Source organism: Teleopsis dalmanni, chromosome 2 (genome assembly GCF_002237135.1).
Source record: "Teleopsis dalmanni isolate 2A chromosome 2, ASM223713v2, whole genome shotgun sequence".
Lineage (NCBI taxonomy): Eukaryota > Metazoa > Arthropoda > Insecta > Diptera > Diopsidae > Teleopsis > Teleopsis dalmanni.
The window spans coordinates 15,218,436-15,229,510 of record NC_051847.1 but is presented as its reverse complement, the minus strand read 5'-3'; the positions used below and the strand labels follow the sequence as shown (position 1 = coordinate 15,229,510).

Here is an 11,075-nt window from a genome sequence, read left to right as displayed (position 1 = left end):
ACTGGCTCTAAAGAAATTAAATTAATTTAGTGGTGCGTAAATATAATATTTGTATTAGTTGCAAATATTTAAACAACAAAAACTAGTCGTAATATATTAATAAAAGTTTATCATATCGTAATGTTCTTAATTAATATTATCATATTTTATAGTTATATTTATTTAATGTAAATCAATGTTATTAACATATGTTATTACTATTTGTTTTTTTTTTAAGTTAAATTTAGCGACAAAATAAAATTTTTAACTCTTATCTTTAGTGTATAAAATATTTATTTCACATTTCTTTTATGCCACAACATTCTAATGTTTCCCACTATATCTGCCGATTGTCTTCACCCTATGTTTACTATCCATTTTCTTCGTCTGCTGCTTTATGGATTGCAATCGAAAGTTCTCCTTAAAATATCATGTACGTTTAGGGATCGGGTGATCAGTTCAGTGTATAAACAATCGACACTCCTATTAACTATTCTTTTATGCCACGATATTTATATATTTCTTACTATATTTGCCGGTGTTCGTCTTCACACTATCCCTACTATCCGCTTCCTTCATCTGCTACCTTATATGTAGATACGAATCGATAGTTCTCCTAACAATGTCATGTTGATTTACGGATCAGGTAATGAGTTTAGTGTATGAAAAAATGAAACTCCTATTAACTACTGCTTCACAACAATTACTTTGAGTAGTACCCAAAAATTTTTAATAAACCAGTTTAAATTCTTTGTAGCTACTGTAATATATTCCATTATATCAAAACTTCACATTTGAGTTAAATAGCGATTATATTTAGTATTCCATACTTTATTCTTAGCTCCATGGATCCACTGTGTTTTTTACTTATAGTTTTTTAGTTTTACGCTGAATATCTGTCTTTGACCCACCACTCGTTGCAATCACGCTGCGCAGGTTAAACGTTAAAATATAGGACCCTATTCTAATAGCACCTTCTGTAATACAAAAGAAAACTCAAATCTTTTAGTATACTACAGGTGTATGGAAAAATAATAATTAATGATAAATAAATAATTATATATTGCATCAAAAAAAAAAGAACACCATGAACTTATTTCAAAAATTGTGACCTCATAATAACTAAATTGCTTTAAAGTCATTTACGTCACGGTACAGACAAAAAATAAATATTTACCCTTAAATAATACAAATGAAAATTGGTTTAAACATTAATTTAAATCCGCTTTTATATATGTTATAATTTCCTATATACGTAAATTTGAATTTGCTCTAAAAATATACTAATATTTATATATGAAATGTTAATTTATTCTATTTTTAGTTCTTCTAGTATTTTTAGATTCAACTGCTTTCACCGAGAACATTAAAAATTACTTTTTGACAAATGAATAATTAAAAGATTCTAAAAAAAAGGTTTTGTAGGTAGCTTATTTTGAAAGTCTGAAAGTCTCCTATTCGGTAGGGATCAGTTTTTGTCATAGTAGATCTACTGCGATCACAGTGGTCCAATTCATTGAGAACTTAGAAGCCTATCACTTTCTATTCTATTCTAGTTCTATGTTCTATGTGAATTTGTGATGTATTATCTAGTTGTTGTTGTTGTTGATGTTTGAGTTAGTGCTATTGCGCAATTTTACACTTTTGTGACTGGGGGCCTTATCCCACACAAAATAACTGATCTCTGTCTACACTAGTTAAGTGTAAGTAATATAATTGTAGAACTATATGGTTGCAAATACAGTCGTTTATAACAAGAGTTTCTATTCAAAAACAAAAGTAAGTTTAACTTCCAGTTCTATTCAGTACAGATAAAAGTAATGTAGAACCGATCTCTTTTATTTAGAACTAACATCCTAAAAGAAAAATAAATTAATTGTATACGTAGTATATAGTTTTAAAATATCGTATATGTTGTTGTAGTGATTTGAGTTAGTGCTATTGCGCACTTTTACTCTTTTGTGGCTGGGGGACTTATCCTTGCCTCACACTAAACTTTAACTATACTAGAATCATTATCATTTATTTATCTTCTAACTGATGACGAACCGTAGATCAGAACATCTATATATATCAAATCGTATATATAAAGTTTTTATTTCTACCGAAGAATCTTTAACCAATTACTTTAAAGCCCTCACATAGTATAGTAAGTATGTATGTTCAAAAACTATCTAAAGCAATCTTCCATAAGTTTAATAGTTTACGGTTTAAATTGTCTATTTACCGAACTAAGCTAAGCCGTCTGCTTAATTTAGTTCACAATACATGTTAAGAACGAAGAAAAATTATACTTTATGAAAGTAAATTTAAAGGAATCCTTATCTTCAAACACCACTTGACATCATTATCATACAATATATGTATATGTATTAAAGTACGTCATTTTAATCTATATAAACATATAAGTTTACCAAGTCTAGCTATTATTATATTTGAAAAATTTAAATAGTATCTTAAAATAACTCACTGCTGTTTAAACAAATTATTGTTCGGAAATATATTAATAACCATAAAAAAATATTTTATTTTCGAATTAATTAATCTATATATATAGAATACAAAAATATATATATTCCGATATGCTGAGGAAATAGTGAAAATCTAGGTTGGTTATACATTTGTCAAAAGTTTCATTTATATGGGAACTCGATTAGCTTACACGTGTTTGCGCTTTGTTAGAGTATTTTTAAAAACCAAATTATAATTCAGCTAATTATTGAAGTATTAAAGACTTAAAAACAACTTCAACTCATAACGAATGCATAAGTAATACAACACACACAGATATATTGAACGGTTAGTTCTGATTATGCTTATGGTAAAACATCTCGGAAAAGATGTTCGTGGCTCTAGTCAGTCTATTGTCAGAAAAACCACTGAAATTATGGATAAGGTGCAAAAAGAAGATCAATCCTTGAGTTTCTCATTAATTAAGTTATAAAAAATTTAATGGATAATGAATTGCTATTGAAACCACAACTAAATTGAGCTATTTTTGAAAATAGAAAAAGTGATAGAAAAAAAATTTGGATGATACGCAATAACAATATATCAAAAATATTTTGATGAAAACAAGATGAAGCTCTCCAAGCAGTAGCAATACACAGATCTAAAATTTCGCAGAATGACAATAGTGCCATCCATTATGAGCTATTACCGCCTCACTAAAGCATTGATTCGAATTTCTCCCTTTAGCAATTAATACGGTTGAAGCACGAAATTGAGAAAAAAAAACGGAGTTGGACTGAAAGGACTGTGTTAGCTAATATAGGTAGAACGCATACAACTGTCGTGATCAGTAAATATAATGTTGATTGTGAAATTTTAATGATTCCATATATAATAAACAGAAGGAAAGGTTTTAGCTTAACATGAAGAACACATACATATTTCGTGACCCGGCAAAAAAATCATGTTTAAGAAATTTTTATTGACTCCACTTGTAGTTCTGTCTTTGCTTTATTGGATACATTTTTTACCAATCTATACCACACTCTCCGGTTGGCATGAAAATTTGATATTTGTTCTTTAAAAATCACACTTAAGAATGAATGGTTTTAGCTGAAAGAATGACAATAGATTATGTGAAAACTCGTTAGTATTTGAGTTAATAAAATTATTTTTGACAAAATAAAACGCTTCCAATTTTGACTAATTTTGACTAATTTTTTATTTTAGAGCTTATCGCTCTTTAACAGATATCAGAGATCAAAGCAAGTAAATGCAGAATTAATTTCTTACAACTTCCTGCTTTTTCAGATAGTCATATTCTATTATATTTATATTTTTGCTATAAGCCAAAAAATTAATTCAACGGCTGACATAAAATTCTGTCTTTAATTCTATTTTACCCATTCTGAGAGAAATTTGTTGTTAAGAGGGTTAGAGGTTAAGTAGGGTTAATCAGATATGGCGTTGATTTATTTTCAGAATTGAAGGTATAACATTTTATTCTGCTATTTTTAAATGCAACAATTTATTGTAAGCAGCTTTTAATGAATACTAGGTAGGTGCTCGTACTAACCAGTTCAAAAATCCTTAGAAGTTCTCATGACATCACATTCTTACACAAAATTTGCCACTTTCCTAATGCAAAACAACTAATAAATGGTACTAGTAAGTAGTAAGGTTGTAATAAAATTCTACAAAACTTTCCTATGATATTCTATTGTTCGCAGAATATGAATAAAACCACTAATAATTAACACGAATACATAGTAATATTTTTATAAGATTTTGAGAAAAACCATTCACTAAATAACAAATATAATAACCGAAGGCATATAAAAAATTATTAAATGTTTATTAAAAGGGCCAATGACTTCTTGATTACTTACTACTCAGAAAGTAGTACCCCATAATGGCAGTTAAAATTTTTACGAAACACTTAAAAAAACATTCGAGGAAAGCGTCATGAACTACTTGAGTAATTACCTGTCAATATTAAAACCTACGCCACCTACTTTTCTATTATAAGCAATTCGGGTCGCATAGATGTACCAACAACGGAAAACCCACCACTGTAACCCATTTTCGCTCCACAAATTGTGTAAGCTAACGAAATTAATTTCGCTGTACACAATTAAGCAACACAAATTTACAAAATCACGTATAAGAAAAAATTAAAGGAAGAATTCAAAATATCAAAACTACAACACAAACGACTTAACCTAAAAAAATTCAACTTCGTTAATGTGTTGCTTCAAGTGACCCCACAGTCCCATGTTACACCTATGAGCCTAAATACCATACATTAGCCTCAATGAGAAATACAGCGGAATTTTCATATAATTTCACTTTTACTTTTCTTAACAGCTCGCAGCCGGCAGTCAGCCAACAGTTCGGCAGAGCCATAACAAAACTTACAAAGACTCCAACCCTCAGCGATCTAATTTCTAACAGAGCAAGGGCTGCATGCGTCCATTGTTGTGTGCTAGTGTACATAGCAGAAACACCGCATAAATGTCAGTAAAGCCCATCGAGTGAAGCAACCCAATTATGTGTGTTTTGGCCAACGGTTTTAGCTTTGCTCATAAACTGCGCCACGCTATTGTGGTCAGTTCTGAAGGAACCGCCATTTTGAACGGACGTTGAAATTTGAATAGTCTTCAATCTCTGCTCGCAGTATTGTTTGATTTAGCAAAGAGTTTAAATAAATTAATACAGTGAACTGTTTGCACACTGCTTCGTTGAAGTTTTAAGTTTCCAACTCAGAAGTGTTTAAAAATTAATAGAATAAAAGTGCTTTTATAAACACTTCGAAACGTGTTGCTTAGTGTAAAGTTTATTGATCCCACGTAGAGTTAAATTTTTTAAATTGTTCTACTTCGACGTGAAAAATAGATGAAATTCAAAATGCGTTCCTGTGGCATGAGTTTGATAAAATACATACTTTTTGGATTTAATGTAGTTTTTGCTGTAAGTAACATTTGAAATTATATTTAATGAACTTTTATGTAAATAATAATAACTGAAAATCTGTACTTTAGATTATCCGAAACTCAAATATGCTGCACATAGCCTTCTAATATATATTCTATACAAACTTTTTAATTTAGTTTGTCAATTTTATTAAAATTATGTTTGAGGTAGTGTTAATTTCTCTATAAACATATTTTGTGTCCTGAACCCTGAACTGTCTAGATAAAAACATTTAATTCAAGACATACATTAACTGATCCATTTAATTTTTATCTATTCTTTTTCATAATATAGTCAAAAAAGAAATTAATTATGATCATAACCAAAAGACATCACACAATTTGAATATTTCAAAATTAACTAGATTTATTAATAAATTGTCTCCAAGCAGAAGAATAATAGTTATAGTAATTAGTCATATTACTACCATCTTAATGATATGAAACAATAATATTTATTGAAATAATTACTTCTGAAAATAAAATTACTGTAACTTTGATAAAGACATCACAATCCATACTGTCAAAAAAAAGAAGAAATACAGCTATAGCACAGATTTTGGGAAAATTCAGCAAACTAACGAATAGATAATGTAAAAGGGCTTCAATTTGTATGATCACTAAACTAATTGGAAACAATTTAGTTTAGTTAGAAAAAAACCTTAAATTAACTATGAAAAGAGAATAACAGTTCTATCTTAACTTTTGGCTAAGCTATTATAACAGCGCTTTCTGAAATTGGAGGACGCACCTTGACTATAAGTAAGAAATCTGGACTTTTTGAAACTAATATTCTTTAAAAGAAAACTAAGTGTGAACTGTATTGTGTAGCACTCTTTGTTTCTTTCCTAAGACTAATAAATTTGCCAAAAACTGAAGATAACCTATAAGTTTTTGCGTATAACTCAATGAAGAAATTGAGGGAATACCTGCACATGCTTTATTTATCAAGATAAGGAATAAACATATATGAATAGAGCAAATATTCGCAATTAAATAGATTTTGTTACATCTTAATCGTAAAGTTATTGCAGATTTTAGAGTTAGTAGATAGTTATACTGATAGATAATAACACATTAACTGAAAATATTAAGGCTTTTGAGCAACATTATAATAACAGGCCAATAATGAGATTATGGTTATCAACGACCTTAACTCTTAAAAAAATATTAAATCAACTAAAATTAAAAGCAAATTATTTAGTAAATGATTTAATAATGTAAAAATATAATGTTAATAATGAATTAAAAATTAAATATTTATTTATAATTACTCAATAAGTTATTTTAATATCTAAGAAAACTTTTCTTGGAAGTCACATGTTTCCTTGGAACATATTTCCAAGTATTTAGTGCTTGAGAATAGCATAAGGTCAAACATTAACTTCAATGAAGTGTATAAGGTTCACCGAGGTGAAGTTACAGACTAACTTAAGTGCAAAACATTCATTGAGTACTGTAACTCTTATAAATACCTTCATATATATACTCATATATACATTCATGTGATACGAATCATGCACGCAATTTATTTATGTATGTACATATACTTTATTTATTTATATCAGGTATATAAACATATAGAGGAACACATATAATAAAGAACAGCGTTAATTACACTCACAGAAACATTCTTATGCAGTAAATTGCCAGTTATCGTAAAGGATATCAGTAGTTTACTTACCTACCTTAAGGTGTACTCATACTTATACTGTTCAGTCCGTCGTTTTTCCAAAGTACCCACTTTTTTAATTGCAAAGTAAAAGTTTATTTACAATTTTACTAAGTATATTTTGATTTCGTATTTACCTTCGTTTTATAAAATCTTTGAAATTTGCAAAATATAAAACCTTGTAACATGTTCAAGTCTTCAGTTGTTAACCCACGTGGGTCATTAAGGTTGTTTTTATTCGACCCAGCTTACGCCTTCACATTGACATTTGGGCCTTTTACTGATTCATGGTTTTTTCAATTAAATTGAATTATTTTAGAAACACCAAATTGTGTATTGCATGCAAGCATTTTTGGTAATTTACCTAAAAATGATTTGGCTGTTCAAATATTTGCTGACCTTCATTCATTTTTGGTCATTTATATTTCTTATCAAATCGTCAGATCAAGTAATTAAATCATTATTCTTCATACCGAACTGCATTAACGAAATTACGAATTTATTTTCTTCATATGAATGGTAGTAATGGAGATAATAACTACTGATAAGTAACAATAAATTAGAATAAGTAAGTTATGTATTCAGTTTAGTGCAACTACCTATTTACAATCTTCTATACAATTTTATCTATAGAAAAACCGAACCTGAAAAAGTTGACATTCATTCCAACTACATGATGTACACATATATTTAGATACCTTCTTGTTTCATATATATATTGATGATATGTTATTTCGGTTTAAGTATAAATTAATCATAAGTAAGACAATCTATTAAATTATGATATTTCTAGCACCTCCAATAACCAATATCATTTAAAAAAAGCAAGCCTAATTTACAAATTATAATACATACGAATATACAACTAACACCACCTATTCGATACCGACAAATTAATTATTAGTTCTTTGCCCTTGGATAATAGAGGCCCTATGCTTCTAGAAGATTAGGATAAGACAGAAAGAAACAGAAAGAGTTCCTTCCCATTTTATACACAAACATAGAATATTAAAATTATTAATAAAAACAATGATATTGCGTTGGCACTATCGATGAAAGCATAGGGCGCAAGTGCGATCCCTACATAACCGTCTAGTCTAATAATGCTCCAGAAACATTGATCTAAAGTAAATCTTTGCAAATTTTCTTTTAGATATCCGGCTTAGGCATACTAATTGCTGGTGCCGTCGTCCTCGCTGATGTGAATGAATTCAATCATTTTGTGGAGGGAAAAGTGACAGCACCACCAATTGTGTTAATTGTAACGGGTCTAATAATATTTCTGATTGCTTCACTTGGTTGCTTTGGAGCAATAAAGGAATCACCAACTTTGCTTTTAACAGTAAGATTCATATATTCTATATAAATAGCGTATATATAGAAAACCATAATTAACAAATTTATTTTATTATCACTTTAAGTACGCAGTATTGCTTGCCGTCATATTTATAATAGAATTAGCTGTTGGTATAGCAGCTGCAGTATTCAAAAAGGATTTGGAAATGGTTTTAACAAATTCTCTACAAGATTCCATTAAACGTTCGAACAAGGAAGACACCATGGCTTGGGATAATATACAACAGAAACTTATGTGCTGTGGTGTTGATAACCCAGCTGACTGGCGTTCTTCAAGCCCAAACAAGACTTTACCGGCCAGTTGTTGTCGTCCACAATACATTGAAGAAGCTTCTAAGCATTGCAATGATTCACCAGCTTTAGGTAGAGACAAATATTATCAGGTAAAAACATAATTTCAATATTTTTCCCATTATCATTATTGTCCAATTTGGAATTCTCTTTTTTACGCTTAAAATCTATTTTCAAAATTTAGGAAGGCTGTGTTGGAAAATTAAAAGAACGCATTGACAAGAATGCCGTCATTTTGATAGGTGTGGGCATTGGTATCGCTTTCATTCAAATTCTTGGCATTATATTGGCGTGTTACTTGGCTTCCACCATTCGACAAGAACGTTTGAAGTAAATTGGTAAGCTTTTGGGCAAATCTGATTAAGAAATTCTTAAATGGATACATTTACGAAGTAGTGGGTGGTGGGCAGTGAAAGTAACGTATTGTCGACCTACTTTCACTTTTCACCTTTTAATCACATAAACAGCTATTAAAAAGCAATAAACCAAATAAAATATAGGTTAAAAGTGACGATGACGAAATAATTTTATTGATTTAATGTTGAAACATAGACATTAACATTTTTTTATTTCAGGATATCATACATAAGGAGCTAAATTACATACATAAGCTATCCAAATATGTTCCCAAAAACGAAGCTAAAGATTCTTCATATTTGATAATATATTCTTCACTTAGTTATAAATGCATTTCTAATTAATTATTATTTGATATAAGTAAAATAAATTGTCAGGGATTTATTTATATTTATATATTTGTTTTTGATTCTTTTAATGACAAATATATTCTTCTCTTTATTATTCTACAACGTTTACTTAATATTTAATAAATATTAGAGACTTCATGTTGCTTTTATAAAATATAAACAATTTAATAAAAAATTCTTACGAAAACTAACGAATCAATGTTTACTTTTTATATCAAAAAAAAAATTTAAAGTACTTAAGTAAAAAAAGAAATGTGTCCATTAGTTTCTGATTATCACTATTGTTTATTGGAGTTATATTAATAATATTGCTATACTCATATACAGTACATTAGCATATATGCTCAAAAGAATGATTCTTTGTGATTTTCTAATCGAACTGTCGTCTGATATATATTTTATTCGATGTCATGGAATTACACTAATATCTTATAATAAGACTGTTTGTATTAAAACCGAGCATAAAAACAATTTGGAACTAATGAGTGCTTAAACTGTTTAAACTATAATTCTTATATTCTTATTTTAGTTAAAACAATAAAATAAGAACTGCTGAAAGAAATACAGAGCAACACCTTCTTCTATGATCTCTTTTGAGACTACAACCGTAAAATGATGGATGAACAACACCGTAAAAATAAAAAGAACATTATCACTATGTTCCACGACTCTCAAAATGGTAGATTGTGATAACCACTAAAGCTTTATCTAATCCTTCCCATCCCAATAATTAGATAATAATATTCAATAGGATAACATGGCCTGATCCCAACCATTGTACCCATCAATTTATGCCACGACGATGTGCAGTCGGTTAAAGTCACGCAATAATGTGTTGAAATCTCTTCTGAGTTATTCATGGGTAAAGCAAAGAAACTCTACCTAAACTGGGTGAAGTACGGTGTTTTAGTGCAGGCCATGCAGCTCCGGTGCGAACCTCACAACTCTATGAGTCAAAGCACAGCTTTGCAACCGGCTATCATCGCATGTCACATGTTAACCATCTTCGTACAGAATCTAAAATTCTTCTTGTAAAAGAATATAATCAATGGAGAGATGGATATCCCAATAGCATAATTTTTTTGTAGCTCTCTCTCTAAGATGCATTCGTTAGTTCTTCTCTGCAATTACTTGTCACCCACAAATGAGTCAATTCCCAATGTGTGGCCAAACTGAAGATGTACCCACCATGATGTCAGAGTGTGAAGCTATTTGTTCTTTTGCCCAAACGCACATATAAACCTTACTCCAAACGAACTTTGCACCTGCCCCATATTAGTGGTTAGATTTTTCCGTCTTAATTCTGGTTGACTTTAATTTAAATCCCACCCATCTAGGGATCAAGTCTCATTCCCTAATAATCTCCTCTCCTCTCACATTAGCATTAACTACCTATATCTGATTCAATTAATTCGTCATGTAATTCCTTTAATGTTATCTGGTTTACACATCCCTGCTGGCTATAACAACAAAAGTACAAATCTATGTTTCATATTCGATCACATCTACGTCCTGGAGCCAGACATCTTCACTGATCAGCTAAAGCCTTTCATTTTTCCCAATACATCTCATTACAACACTAATAATAAAGTACTTACAGTGCTGGCATAAACTGATTAAGATTATATATAATTTATGGATTATTAA

General features: G+C 29.7%; 1 protein-coding gene across 1 annotated transcript; it reads left to right on the top strand.

Annotated features, from left to right (window-relative positions):
- The first annotated feature begins 5,061 nt into the window (after positions 1–5,061).
- Positions 5,062–9,396, top strand: LOC119685149 (23 kDa integral membrane protein). Its single transcript, XM_038099359.1, has 5 exons — positions 5,062–5,400; positions 8,228–8,416; positions 8,496–8,813; positions 8,906–9,059; positions 9,297–9,396. The coding sequence occupies exons 1-4, from the start codon at positions 5,326–5,328 to the stop codon at positions 9,053–9,055; spliced, it is 732 nt and encodes a 243-aa protein (XP_037955287.1). The 5' UTR covers positions 5,062–5,325; the 3' UTR covers positions 9,056–9,059; positions 9,297–9,396.
- The last annotated feature ends 1,679 nt before the right edge of the window (positions 9,397–11,075 follow it).

What these genes read in the sequence shown, in the direction of transcription:
- LOC119685149 (XM_038099359.1), top strand. Translation starts at nt 5,326, where the DNA reads ATGAAATTCAAAATGCGTTCCTGTGGCATGAGTTTGATAAAATACATA. An exon ending in GATTTAATGTAGTTTTTGCT is followed by an intron (nt 5,401 to 8,227) that starts GTAAGTAACATT and finishes ATTTTCTTTTAG; the next exon opens with ATATCCGGCTTAGGCATACT. An exon ending in GTAGAGACAAATATTATCAG is followed by an intron (nt 8,814 to 8,905) that starts GTAAAAACATAA and finishes TTCAAAATTTAG; the next exon opens with GAAGGCTGTGTTGGAAAATT.